At 32.9% G+C, this 15,425-nt stretch overlaps 1 protein-coding gene across 3 annotated transcripts; it reads right to left on the bottom strand.

Moving 5' to 3' along the window:
* Positions 1-1,313: 1,313 nt before the first annotated feature.
* Positions 1,314-11,287, bottom strand: LOC105325277 (phosphopentomutase). 3 transcript variants are annotated; one of them, XR_010711165.1, is made up of 19 exons: positions 11,132-11,287; positions 10,694-10,781; positions 10,425-10,524; positions 10,038-10,105; positions 9,684-9,772; positions 9,215-9,299; positions 8,629-8,736; positions 7,928-8,097; positions 7,351-7,474; positions 7,183-7,248; positions 6,741-6,838; positions 6,543-6,637; positions 4,675-4,757; positions 4,403-4,496; positions 4,035-4,164; positions 3,647-3,749; positions 3,451-3,537; positions 3,097-3,308; positions 1,314-2,215 (listed from the first exon to the last, which is right to left on the bottom strand). XR_010711165.1 is itself a non-coding variant. In XM_034445478.2 (19 exons), the coding sequence occupies exons 2-19, from the start codon at positions 10,754-10,756 to the stop codon at positions 2,110-2,112; spliced, it is 1,803 nt and encodes a 600-aa protein (XP_034301369.2). In that variant the 5' UTR covers positions 10,757-10,781; positions 11,132-11,287; the 3' UTR covers positions 1,314-2,109. The 3 variants fall into 3 exon arrangements, 2 of the variants coding, with proteins under 2 accessions (XP_034301369.2, XP_034301371.2); XM_034445478.2 differs by having other exon boundaries at positions 3,175-3,308; XM_034445480.2 differs by having other exon boundaries at positions 3,175-3,308; positions 10,694-10,777; positions 11,132-11,210.
* Positions 11,288-15,425: the final 4,138 nt, after the last annotated feature.

Raw genomic sequence — 15,425 nt, 5'->3', positions numbered from 1 at the left:
ATGTTTACCAGGAAGTCCTCTACTGAAATTTTAATTTTCATGTCCCCTGGGGTATGGGTTTTGACTCTAGGGCAGGGCCAAAATGGATGTATAGATGTTAATGCATATAACGTTAAAAAATTATCTTCTTTACTCCCACACACCTGAAAGGAAAACTGAATTCATTATTTTGTAGACCAGATCTTTTAGTTTTTCACCAAAATTATAGGTTTCACAGTTCTTTTTGAATTAAATGTGGTTGTCATTACAAATTTATAATTTTTCTACTCCAGTATGAAACCTAATTAAGTATAGATGCATATATGAGACTCCATGACAAGTTTTTGTATTGGATATATGCTACTCAGGTGACCGTTAAGGCCAATTGGCCTCTTGTTTACATTTAATTTGACAATATACGTTTACAATGAAAATTGAGAAGAGACCACTCTCGTTAATAACATGTTTTATATAATGACAGATAAAAATATTAATGATTTAAAAATTAATGCTGAATTAAGGTTCATTTCTGTACAAAACTGTGATGTTTAACATCCACTGTAAGATATTGGATTAGATGAACTGAAATGGACGATCCGTCACGATATTTCACAAATATCGGTCCCAACTCGATTTACTATCAAGACTCGATGAATCCAGACTCCATAGAATATCCAGATTCGATGAATCCAGATTCCTTTTACTATATATTTTTTATATTGACAATATACGTTTTACGATGATAATTTGGAAGAGACTTACAATCGACCACTCTCGTTTATAAAATATTCGTACGTGAGTATCTGTCAACTCAAAGCCACCATTTAGGATTATCCATACCGGAAATGGCCGATCTGTCACGACAGTGCACCAATATCAGTCCAAACTCGATTTACTATCTAAAATCGGTAAATACAGACTCCATATAATATCAAGATCCGGTAAATGAATATTCCAAATAATATCCAGATTCGGTGAATCCAGACTAATAATATACATACTTCACGAATCCAGACTCCGTGATTATAATATATCTAGATTCGATGAATCCAAACTCCTTATACTATACCAGACTAGTTAGTTTAAACTCCATATACTATCCAGACGCGGTAAACCCCATCTCCGAATACTATCGAAACTCATTAAATGTACTCTTTGTCAACTTATCTATCAGTTTAAATGATTGATAGTCTATGGCTTTTAAGACATTCCAAAGTAGTTTAATGTTGGATATAGCTGTTACATGTAATTTACAACATAAAACTGCTTTTTGGGTCTTGTTGAGTATCTGCAACTTTTGTTGAAAACATTTTTTTTCAATATAAATAAACTGATTGAATGAATATCGATTTATTCATAACAAAACCATTAACAATTAGATGGCCAAGTCTACAATTGTAATTAAAAAAGTTACTGTAGATGTATGAACATTGGTAGGGGAATGTTAAAGATTTATTAACAAACCATATACATGCAAGATAATATCAGCCTGTGTACTGAATGTAAACTTTTGCTTTTGTAATAAAAATAACTCACAAAAAGATATCTTATTTACAAATCTCAATTTGAGCCTGCCTTGCATGACAAATTTCTTTTTAAAATTGTATTTAGGAACAACAGTTCATATTTCTAGTAAAGTTTATCTTTTTTACTGCATATTTTACCATTCAAATATATGTACCTTAAATAACTGCACGCTATAATGGACATTAATGCACAGTTTTAATACGAGTTTCTCTTTATATGAATTTAAATTTCACTTGTCACATTGATCAGTAATCATGTATGACTACAAACACATCTACCAGATATAAAAAAGAATAATAGCACTAAGTATGGCAATCAATACATGTACGACTATTTCTTATCGAATGCTTTATAAAATCACCTGAGATTCACAGATATACTAGATACTGAATCAACACATTAATAGATGTTCTGTAAGTGAAATACAAAATCCTATGGAAAGGTCTACTAGAAATTATGCATCACACAATTAAATTACTGGTATCTAAAACTTAAAAAGAATCTATTCACACATAATTACTTGTACATATACTGATTAAGCATATAAAATACATAGATGTTAATGATCAAAACAGACAACTCTGTAAAGCAGACAGTTCACATTTATGTCGATCTCGGGGTAAAGCCAAACTTCTCGGGTTGGTAGAAGTATTTAATGATGCACTGGACAATGTCATCCAACTCTTTCTGGGCTCCTTGTCTATCCAGTCTGCAGAAAAGAAAACAGATATAAACAAAGAAGACTTTAGTGGTACTAACTAACTCAGACATGCACAAAACAGTATGTACATGTACATTATTAATGCATTGTATATACATGTATGTCATTTTCATACTGCATGTAAGAGAAACTGCAATACATATACAGTACTATGCTAAGATTAAAGATTACTTGTATACTAAAAGGATATCAATCTAACAATTCTCGTGCTTATCCTCAGTTCCACTCATTAAGCCTAACAGTTTAACAACCATCTTAAAGCAATATTTATTGAGAACCTGATTGATTTCAACTACGGTACATTACTCTTAAAATAATTACAAATACAATTCTATACCTACACTTGTACTTGTCGCCTTTTAAGTTTTAGGGATCAAGTTAGACCTGTGTGAACATTTTTATAAAATCATTCTACACCAACCTTTTTTTTGCCTTTGAGAAGTTACCTATTGATTCTAAATGTACACTGTAGATGTATATCTGTTTTGGGAAAACATGTATATAGAACTTTTCTGTGTTAGATCCACACTTCATATGAATTGACCTTATTTTTGACACTTTCATGTAGTAAATAATTTATTTCACAAATACCCATTTTGAAGATTGGGCTCTACTCTATACAGGGAAATATCTCCCCCAGTTTCATTTTTTCCCCTTTTGCCCTTGCTGTAAGCGGGCAAGATTAAGACTGGGCAAATTCCATTGTCTCAAATTATCTCTCTTTAAGCACAGCTATATTAGGGCGAATTAAATATGGGTTGAAAATGTTTGCAAGTGTAAAATTGCCAAAATTACACAGGGCACAATAACCCTGTTAACAGTATTTTAACGTGTGGTTCATGTATCCAATAAACTGTACACCTACCTACCCTTTTTGAGGATCTGCCTCTATTTTTTGCATAGTACATGTATGGTAAATACCAGAAGGTAATCAATTGTACACCTACCCTTTTTGAGGATCTGGCTTAACCTCTGTGTAGTATTTAATTTTAGGTTCTGTTCCACTGGTTCTTAACGTAGCGACACAACCATTCTCAAAAGTAAAGGTGATCATCTGGCTAGATTTACTGACTGGCAGAACCTACACAAAATGGAAACATAATGACAATTTCAGGAAATCACAAGTATATGTCAGAAACTACACATACCTGTACTTCACACATTTTTTCCAAGACAAACTAAAAGTACATGTCCTTTATTATATTTCAATATGCTCTACTTACCGGCTTACAGTCTGGTTTGCTGTTATCATATCCGACTGTTAAATCCCTGATATATTTTATTTTGTATGGCCCACAGGCTTCTGGGTACTGGAGTACAAAAAAATCTTACATAGAATGCTTGACAAGGAAAGTCTATTAATTGACTGTTTATACAAAGTGTAGTAAACATGCATCTAAGGTAGCACAAAGGTCTTACTTTTCCACTGTTGTTATAATTTCTGATTTCTTCAAACATTTTCTTGATTTTGTCTTGCTCATGGCAAATGAAGTATGAGTTACTGGAGAGATGATAACCGTACCTGTAAAGAAACAAAAAGGGTACTGAAAAAGTGGTTATTTACGCGTTTTCTATGGTCAAACAAGATGAGTGGGCATTAAATATGCGGATGCGTGATATAACACTCTAAAATGTTGAGTTTTACACCATACACGCGGGGGTATTTAACAAGGTTTTAAGCCTACCGCGTAACTAGTGTAAATTTCCCCCACGCATAAATAACCACTTTTACAGTACACCTATAGCAATTAACACAAAGATTTTCAAAAACTTTACAAGCAACCATGAAACTGTCATTGAAACAAACGTTTTATAGATCTCGTCCAGCTTGTTGTGTAGGGTGGTGTTGCTGCCGTACAGGTATGTAGCTAGTTCAGACAGCACCATAGCAGCAGAGATTCCGTCCTTGTCCAGGACATTGGTTCCACACATGAACCCTGGAAAATAACTTGCACGTGGTAGAGGGTACATATTAACCCGTATTCTTGCTAGTCTTTAATGTATTAACTTGCTTCGTGTCGGTTGACGATGGTTTTCTTGAGGGTTTCAATATCAACTGTTACCCTCCCAAACTGGCATTAATTATATCGTATTACATGTTACTATTTCACTTATGAAAATGCAAGTTGGCAACAAGAATTAAAAAGTACCGGCATATTTCTATCACTTTCTTACCAATTGCTTCTTCAAAGGCAAACAACACTTTTTTGCCCTGCTTTTGTAGAGTTGTAGCCAAATTTCCCATCCATTTGAATCCTGTCAAAGTTTCCTGAAATTTCCAGGTATATTTTTTACAATTTGAATAAACTAATATACAGGTTAAAAGGATCAGCAGAAATTATTACTCCACAGTGCCTACATGATATCAAGTTTACTTGTAGCAAAGAGAAGATAACCACAGTTCCAATACAACTGACACGCATAGCAGATGATGTAACTTCCATTACCTCAAATTGGAATCCCTCCTTGTTGCCAATGGTCAGTAGTATTTTAGAAGACACAGTACTGGCAAGCATGTACAATTCACCAACTACAAGATACACATATCCATATATATGTGGTGTCACATCTCTCCATTATATTGTTGTTAACAATACCCATTTTAAAATCATATTTTGATAAAACCCTAGCTGCTTTGAATGAGTTTTCAAATTCCCATTTTAGTATATAATAATTATATGAAAATCCATGTAAACTTTCAAAATACAGTTGAACTTCGGTATCTGGAACACTGATATTTTAAATACAATTGATACGTCAAAGTGATTTGTAATTCCCAACCACTTATACTTTCAGTACTTTACCCTTGATATCTCAAATACTTGGATATCTCGAAATTTTTAATTAGTCCCATCTAGTTCGAGTTAACGAGCTTTGACGGCATAATATATGAACCTGTATAACCCATTAACCTTAAAGCAATTTGAGCGGCAATTTTCATACTGAAATTTTTTTCTATGAAAATATTATTTTCTACTAAAATGACAAAAAATATCATGGTTTTTAAATTTCCATTAGCCAAATTTCTGTGGGAAAAGCTGTAAAGAAGCCTTAATTGAAGCAAAATTGAATTATTGTCGTCCTGTACAAAAATTGATCTGCTTTATATTCCTTACGCAGTACAGTTAAGGCGGTCAATAAAAATATGGGCAAATTTTTGTGATGAAAACACGTATACTTTAGTTAAACTGGCATGTCCTTTTTAAAACCAATAACAGTCACTCAAATGCAATATATTTCTAAAATATATATATAACAGTACAATATTTTATGTTCATAGTGGTCACGTGATATGGCATTCGCATGGTACAAGCAGATGTATTTGTGGTTTTGAGGTCATTTAAAAAATTCAATATTGCAAGGGCATAATCATGTCAAAATTCACAACTGAATTATGAAATAACTTGATGTTATATCGTAGATTTTGAAAAACGGTGCGAACTTTTTAAGATAAGAATATTTGTTAGTAGAAACCGTAATTTATAATGCATATGTTGAATAATTTTGAAGGTCACAGGGTTAATTTCATTAAAAAATAATTAATTTGTAAGATTTTACAAGGATCGTAGAAGTTTTTGAATAGCATATTTCAAATTCACATGTAAAAGTTTGTAGGGATCAGGTAAGTGTATGCCCTTGCAATTAAGTGATTTATTTAGGTACTCAGATTTTAGATATACGATATTTTATACAAAACCGAGGTGGCTTCTTTGTACGATGCATACTTTTAACAAAATGAAAATAAGACTATATAGGTAGCATTCTACTTATAATAATTCTAAACAAAATATTCATTTATACTTTTCCGTTAATGTATGACATTTATTTTTCTTCACTATAAAACTGCACGATAGCCTTCAATGATTTAACTTAATGCGTCATTTTGAAGCATATGACATCATATTTTGTAGTACAGCGAGAACGACATCTCGCTTATTTTTCAGTGTGTACGATATAACGGACATCAAAATTGTAAGTAATAGCATTTGTTGATTTTAATTAAAAGATTAGTATAAGTTTATTTTACTAATAAATAGATTAATAAGTACTTTCGAGGTTTGTAATATATTGTGATGTCATAATGCACATTTCCCGTACTTTTTGTCTGAACGGAGTTTATTGACAGCCTTAACTGTGCTGCGTAGAAGAGAAATCTTTCTTCTGTGAAAAATTAATGATTTTTTAAAATCTTATTTATCATAAAATTTTAAGTTACATGCAGCCTTATCATTCTAGCAGGTTTTTGCAGCAAAATAAAATTCTAAAAAATACAGCTCATATTGCTTTAATAGGTTATGGGAGACCAATTTCATACCTGGATAATCAGGGTACCTCTGGACAAATGAGAACCAGCTCCACCAGCCAAGGAGGGCACCAATCTCATTCCCCGAGAAAATGTGCCAGTGTCCACTAAAACATTAAGCATCAAATCCGTATGTACTAAACAATAATCAACCTTTTGGGCTCCAAAAAAGATCTTATAATTAGCCTCATTATCATTTACTGCACCCACTTTGTAAGCTTCTCTGCCACAGCCAGTCTATCGGCGTCAGGGTCATTGGCCAGAATAACGTTACTGTTGTTCTCATCAGCTGTCTTCATGGCAAGCAACTACAAAATATTGTACAGTGATAAAACAAGTAAATTGAACAGGTTTTGGCTTATATGCATATTTACTACGGTACTTATCAAAGGTATATTATGTAAACACAATTTTATTTGAAATAAATGGATTTGAAGGATTATCTTGATAATGCTAAAATGACAGGATGTATCAAAGTATCGGTACAAAAAAACACATTACACATACTTCAACATTCCTTGCCTTTATGTGTACAGAAGATTTTTAAAGATTTACTCTACATATTCCTATGTAAAACTTTGACACCCCCCCCCCCCCATTGTGGCCAAACCCTACTCCCGGGGGTTTGTCAGGAATGTACATAGAGACTTACTAGAGCTCCCTCCCCTTCCTCAGGGTTTGGGTATTTGACTGTGGGGAATTCAGGATCTGGTTCAACCTGGATGAAAAAAATAAACAACTCTTGTCACATCTTCTTTCAAACCCAGAGAAAGCTTTGAGCCAGAACAATGGAAGAAAACTTAAAATGAGAATCACTTGCCTGTTCCTTCACTGGTATTGGTTCTACAAATCCAAAACTCTGGCAGGCTTTCTTCACATACTCATAGCCCACCCCATGCATCCCTGTGTAGGTAAACTTCACCGGACTACTCTGATTCTTCTCTCTGTATTCAACGTATAATTTCAAAAGTTATACAGTTTGGCAAGAGGTCAATAGTATTTTACATCTTTTAATTCCAAAAAAACACATGTATTTTTATTTGTGAACATAATATTTCATGGCGGCATATTTGTGTATTTAAATCAATCTCTCTAAACAAAACCAACATCAATATATGTAGTTGCTCATTCAAATACTGAATGTTTATTCATCATTTATGACACATGGATAAAATTTGCTTCAAAAGAGTAAGTTGCAATCTGCATTCACTGACCTCATATTAAAATTTTAGCAGTTAACAGAAATAGTTGTAAAATCATTTATAATTGTTGGTGTACATACTAAAGCATGCTACACAACAAGTATGACCCTTCTCTTTTTCTCTCCCAACTGTGTATATGTACCGTAGATAGATAGACTTAACTTTTCACACATACATATATGACAACTTTCTTACTTGAAGTAACACAAGGAACACAGATCACTGTTGTAAGCTTCCAGTATGGTGTTTAATGGATCCTTACACAGAGGGGAGGATCTAATGGTGGCATGATCCCAAGAGGAATCTGGGATCTCCAGGTTCTGTAGAATGGACTCTGCTATTCCTTTGTCAATTGGTGAAATGATCTGTTAACCACAAAGACATGGATTTATATGCATTTTTATTTGTAATGCATCGTTTTGGTTGAATCGGTTGTAGGCTAAGGTGTTGAAGCACTGATCGGAAGACGAAGAGGAATGCTAAATAATTTTACCAAAGCAAAAATTTCTCCTGATGTGACATTTTGAAATAAATCCAAGATGGCTACGATGGGTACCTTGTGTACATGTATTATAATGTATAGGGTATTTATTTTTATTATTAGAAAAAATTATTATGTCAGGTGCCTGTGGTAAATTGGTATCATTGAACCATACATCTTTCATACGATATATGTACATGTATTTTACACAAATTCTTATAAATGTACCATTTACACAAGATAAATGCATCCATATCTTCAGAGTATAAAAATAAAAGCATTGTAAACATAGAGAGGCTTGCACATATATACAATGTACTTAACTTTAGTTGCATTTGCAAATGAATGCTTCATCAATACACAATAAAACCTGACAAAAAAAATTGAGTGAACTTTTGAATATATTGACGATTACCTGAGCCCCATTTCCCCAGTACACTTTGTAGCCATTGTCATTCTTAGGATTGTGTGAGGCTGTCACCATTATTCCACATTCAGTCTTGTAATGTAGTACAGAGTAGGGCTAAAACAAAACAACAGAGTGTAAAATTGTTGAAAGCAAAGCGCTATAGAGAAAAGACCAGTATCAGTTAAGGTACCTCACTATACATGTATTAAGACTTATATTTTTAAGCCACTACGTCAAAAGATGTCAATTAATTTAAATGTTTTGTTAAATTGATTGTATCAATCGATTAGGTTGAATATCACCATAGCTCAGTGGTTGAAGTATCGCTCTTGTGAACAGCAGATCATGAGTTCAAATCCAACTGGAGCTTTTGTTCATATTTACCGAATTAAATTTTTCATAATCATAATTTAATATTATCCAAAATTGCATATTTTATTTTTGTCTATTTGACTTAAATACTTTTATTCATCATGCTATCTATCACAATCAAGAAATTTTCTGCTGATTTGAGGAACTACTTCAAAGTGTAGTGAGAGACCTTAAATTATTAAATGATATTTTGAATTTTGTTTTCAAAGAATTTACTTACAACATATGGTGTTGGGCAAAGCGTTGAGAAAAGGTAGACAGGAATTTCATCATTAATAAGAACTCTGGCAGCCAGTGAGGCAAACCTATGTAATAAAAAACATTCTGTAATACAATAGATCATACATATATATATATATATATGTATACCTGTATTACAGAGTGTAAAATTTATGTACCTGCAAATAAAGTAACCTATATCTAGTGTCTAAATTTCAAAAACTGTGAAAGCAGAACTTTCTTCGGGATAAAATATTTCTTTAATTTGTGATCTAAATTCTAAAATGGTTTTAATGGGGAGTACTTGTGAAAAATAAAGGAATCTACAGCACACAGACAGTAATCCACTTGAAATACTTTATTAAAAATCCCCAACAAAATGTTCTGCTTATATAGTATTAGAACACCTGCACAAGAAATAAGAATCCACTGAATTTTGAGTTTTAAAACAAATTATTTTCATGTGGAACCTGTGACTGTTGTGTCTCCCATCATATCCAATGACCACACCTCTTTTCTTCACATCTGGACATGTTTTCAGTAAATATTTACTGAGTCCCTGAAATATATACACATATTCATTTACACCTTACGAAGATTATTTCAATTTTTGAAAATTAGCAGATTTACCTGGCAGAGACAAATTGGTGATTCTAGTAACCCAATCATATAAGCTTTATTTATGGGGATGCATACAGATAATAAATCAAACCATTAAAGATTATGACCATATTTAAAAAACTGCTAAAGGTACAAATGAAAAACTAAATGTTGCACAGACAAAAAAAAGAGCACAACAGTTCATGCATATATAAATTACTAACCTGCGAAGTTTGTATAATTGTTACATCATTCATTTGGGAGAAGCCTGTTCCCATGCCAGATCTCAGACCTACAACAAATACATTGTACTAATAGTGACAGAATTGTTACAAATTACATGTTGTTTATTTTAAATTTATATGACTTTTTGCTTTGAATCAAATAAGAGGAAAGAAATAATTTGCTTTAGATACTGGTTAATTGAGTTTTGGAGCAATATTTGTAAAGACTCCCATTTTTCATCAGCTGTAATTGCATGTTTTTCACCTTCTCAGAATGGTAAGAAGATCGAGGTTAAACAAATGAGGCAATGTTAAATTGTAAATAAATAATATTTTTATAATAAATTATGAATGTACAAGAATTCAAAACTTTGAATTTTCTTTGACCTGCTGTTCCAAATTCCATTCTTTTCAGCAATAACTTCCTGAGTTGGTCTACATTCCCATTTTCTGCTAGCTTTTGCATTTCTGCCCTTGTGCTCTCATTCTACAAAAGGTAAAATTGTAAACATACATTGCTCTTCTATGTCTATGAATGAAATGTGGATTGTATGTTCTGTTTTTCACGTTAAATCCAAAATTGATAATAACATGAATAATGTGGCCTAGTTTCTGCAATCAAAGATTTATTAGGCCTACAGTATAGTATTTCTTACCCTATCAATTTTCATCCATTCCTGTAATTTACCATCAACTTCATCATCTCCAGTTCCTGTCATATTTTTGGTGTTTTAAAAATGCTAACTTGAGAAAAAAGAACGAAAGAATAGTCATTGTAAAACTGGTAAAATCCGCAATTACCGTTTAAAATAAAAGCCTTATCTAGTTTCACCTGGATTTACTTGCTGCCAAAATGATTAGACCTGATCTTGTTAACATCACGACAAATTATATATTCCAACTCTAAATAAAGACATTGACCTTGTGATAATGATAAATGATACTGAAAAGAAATGACATTTTATCATTTTTGCATGTGTTTAGGCCTTCTAAATAGTGAATACTGTTTCGTTTTCTATCTGCGATGTAAATATGACAACTGCAGATGATAAATAAAATTACAATAAATCAGCTATTCTCATGAGAAAACTCACCTAGTTATCAGTTATCACTGCTAATTAATGCAAGGCCAGCATCCACTGCGACTTTGGCAGTAGTCCGAAAATCAAAACTGGATACAAATAATGCTATCTAAAATAAAAGTTGATAACGATAAGGAATGTTTTTCCCGGAAGTGGACTACGACTTCAATAATTTTTGGGTTTTTTTTATTCTTGCAGTCCTTTCTTTACACTCTTGTCTAGCCTACAAAAAAAACACCCCCCCCCCCCCCAAAAAAAAACCCCTTCCTTACACGTACGCGTGTACCTTAAAAAATGTAGGCAAAGAAAAAGATCATTTTCTTAAGAAATAAACAACGTTATTTAGTGAACATGGCGTTATGAATAGCAATTGCTCTGTTGGCATATTCCATGATGCGCGCTAGCGCATCATGGAAAATATGCCAGCAGAGCAGTTGCTATCCATAACGCCATGTTCACTAAATAATCGTTGTTTATTACTTATATTTGCATTTTACCAATCGCAAATACCCTGTATTAGCCTAGACTTTGACATTTAGCTATTACATCAAAAGTAAACATTCAGACTTTCTAATGTATCTTTTTAATTCACATAGATTTGTTAACAGAATCAATGATATGTTATAACAGTAATTCCTTTAAAATGTTATCAAAAAACATGTTTTAATATTAAATACGTCAATTTTAATGGAGTTGGAGAAAAACACATGATGTATCGTATAGTGGTTTAATCTAAACGTCATGGAAAGTATATAACGTTACACCTTTATGACGTCATAGTATATAGACAGAGCAATTGCGATTATAGAGAAATAATTGCAGCTCCTCCGTATGGGCTTACAGTGGGAAAGAACAATGGAAATGCAAATATATGACTATAGATCTGATGTAATGCGCAGATCCAGATTTTTTTTTAAAAAGGGGGATGGGGGTGTCTGGTGTGGGATACTTTTGCTTGCTGTGGGGAAGGGGGGGGGGGGGGGTCGCTCACGGAAGATATAACAACCAATGATGTTTAAAGAGCTTCAGTAATTTCTGACATCGGTACTCTCATTCCCTTTTTTATCAATATTGCTTACTTCTAGTGTGTGAATTTCACCAAATTGATTTACCAGATGGGGAAAGGGGGGCCCAGGCCCACCGACTCACACCCCCTCAAAACCCGCACACGGATGCTTGTATGATTCATAGTCAATGCAATTCGGGACAAGTATGAAATCAAAAGTCACAGTATTATTATTTTAGAGTGTGAAATGTTTTAAACTGTTTAATGTGATGTACAACGAAAAGAGCACTTTAGACTACAAACATTCTAAAACTGTTGAACAGGAAACCAAATAACACGCAACCTGACCTAATCTATTTTGTCTTTCAAGTACCTCGTCAAAGAAAAAATAATAATATACAAGTATATATTGAACCGGCGTAGCACAACGCATTCGAAAATCAACTCTTTGAAACTACGCTTACGGAATGTGAATTGTAATTTTGATAAAACTAAGTCAACGAAGATTAAGATTTACTTTAGACGCAAAAACAAATATCCAACTGGCAAAAATCAAATTGGGACAGATAGTGTAACCAGGCAGATTGAATACATTTCTGTACACTCAAATATTTATCTTTTGTGAAATTGATTTTTTAAAACCAAGCCAAATATACATCAAAGACGTGATTTAAACATTGCGCTGTCGTCTTTTTGTCGGTTTCTTTGTGAATTGACTTATGTCACGATGATGCATATAGACTATATCTGTGAAAGTTATCAGAAAATGTATGCAAAGAAACAGCATTGTTTACTACATTAACGTTTTTAACATTTCAGGTGTTGTTCCTAAATCTAGATCTACTGTTATAATAATCCCAGTCTTAGGTTTGATTCGCATCGTAATTCTGAGTTTATCCCCGAAAAAAAGTTTGCCCTAGTGAAAAAAAAGATAAAAATGGTGTAATTAACATCCTCTTTTTTTGATTTTCCGTAACATAGATTTAATTTTTATTTTTATCTTTTTCTCCAACAAACTAAACCTCTTATAATATTCAATATAAAGGTTTCAAATATTGCGAACATGTAATTATATGTTTATATTAAATATATCAAATAATGCTGACATTTAATGAAGTTCATGCAAAAATTAAGCATTTTTTATTAGAGCGTGCTTTGATTAATGTCATACATCTTTCGCAACTTGAAGTTTGCAAATCAAAGATTAGCACACATCGCAACCTTTATCATTTGCTGTATAAATTCACACAAATTTGACATTTGTGTTTCACCAGGTATACGGTATCATAAATGAAATCTAATATTACCTGAACTTCAGTGTCATTACCGACACTTTTCCAGTTTTAGACCATTGATATATATAACCCCCTCAGCGATTGGTTCAAATACATTCGAAAGTAATTACTTACACAACGTGAACAATAAAGTCCCAAAGAAAGTTACATACTGTGCATTTGGAGCCTAATAACCAAACTCCACATAAATTTTTAAATTCAAATTGTTAAATGATTTCTGACAAATTACGAATATTCCAAGAGGCAACGATATTTCAATGCATATAAGTGCATGCAGACATGAATAAATTGATAACTTGCATTGTTTTTGTTTATCTATAATCTAAAAATTCTATTGTCATAAGTTATGATATCTGTAATAACTTCGTCTTATAAGACGTATACGCAATTCGTCCATTAATTCGTTCAGGGTAAAAAAAAAATATAGAGGATATAGTGAATAAAATCACAGTATTTATTTAAAAAAAAAACTTAAAATTCCCTCAAGCGCCTGATATTGAACTTTTTAGAACCATTTTAACAAGAGCTTGGACTTTGGGTAGTTAGTGTCAAGCAGCATTGTGACGTAGGCCTGTCTATTTCATTGTAGACCACCCAGCCTTGGTTCTTTGAAATCAACAAGATTTGTCTGGCTTTTGAGCTATGACTACGCAATCGGTGTATAAGCGTCATTTTAACTTCTTTTGACGCAAGAAATAGATAGATACGTCCTGCTGAAAGTCCAAGGCCTTGTTAAAATGGTTCTAATTTAATCTTACGTTGCAGAAAGGTCACGCATAAAAAGACTGTGTATAGCGCCTGAAAGATGAAAGATTTTGTATTGATTTTGAGTTAAGCTGTGTGTATATTAGTACGTATAACCCCACCAAAAATTGTTTCTTAAGACATTTGATTTAGAGGACAACTACCTTAATTACAGGTGTATTCATGGATATCGGGTGCAAAAATCCTTGCACAGAGGTGATCAGTTAATCTAACCTTGAACGTCTCTCGCTCTAGATAATCAGTTTTGCAATTTTACTCTATTCTGCTGAGAAGCATTAAGAAAAACTGGTGTGTCATGCTTTTATTTTCTAAACAGACAAAAAAGCTTAAGGAATATGAATAATTCTCTGGCGTATTGGTGTAACTGATTTTGATATCTAGTTAGGAAACATTTAATTTATCTCCGGGCAATTACCACTTCAAACTACAAGTTGTAATTGAATCAGAAGGACTGAATGAGCAACGAGAAGATTGGGTTGTTGAGAAGTCTGATTATATCAATATCACTGAGAAGTGCATGTTTTTCGCTGGATTATCCCCTTTCTATTTTTAAGCCACGATACACGCCATAAATTAGAACGAGAATTGCTCACTTGAAGCTTTCAAAATGCAAGAGGAATAGTTGCATGTAGTTTAAATCTGTTCAAATATCAAACACTTTTAATTCGTATTCGATTGAACAGGAACTTTTATTCGTTTAAGATATTTTCCCGCGCGATGTCAGCTGGTAATTTTTTTTCCCATTTTTTTGGTGGTACATGTAGAGATAGGTTTGGGGAGGGGGGGGGGGGGGATTTTACAGTTGTCAGTCAACACCTACGTGTAGCGAATGCCCTATATATGTACAGGTATTTTCAAAATTATTTGTGTACAACTTATTTATTTTGCATTAGCCGCTGACCAACAATTTTTAAACCGGTTTTGCATTTACCATACCTATTGAATATAGTCTAATTAATAAAAATCTATTGTTGGTATCAAACGATTATGTATATATGAACTTCGTGTGACACCGTGTCATAACAAAAGTATTCATATATACACAATACTGTTATTCCATTAAGGCTAATGAATGTAATCTTTTCAGCAAACAGTCTTGATGTTTCTTTGTACATATACATTTAATAACTGTTTTATATTACACCACGATATTCGAACCGTCTAGTCCAGCTAAGCCACTAAGTCAACATAACAGGATATTAAAAATTTGGTCTGGGTCAAATTTTACACGAGTTATCGC

The sequence above is a fragment of the Magallana gigas genome, chromosome 2 (assembly GCF_963853765.1).
Source record: "Magallana gigas chromosome 2, xbMagGiga1.1, whole genome shotgun sequence".
Lineage (NCBI taxonomy): Eukaryota > Metazoa > Mollusca > Bivalvia > Ostreida > Ostreidae > Magallana > Magallana gigas.
This window is presented reverse-complemented; position numbering and strand designations above follow the sequence as displayed.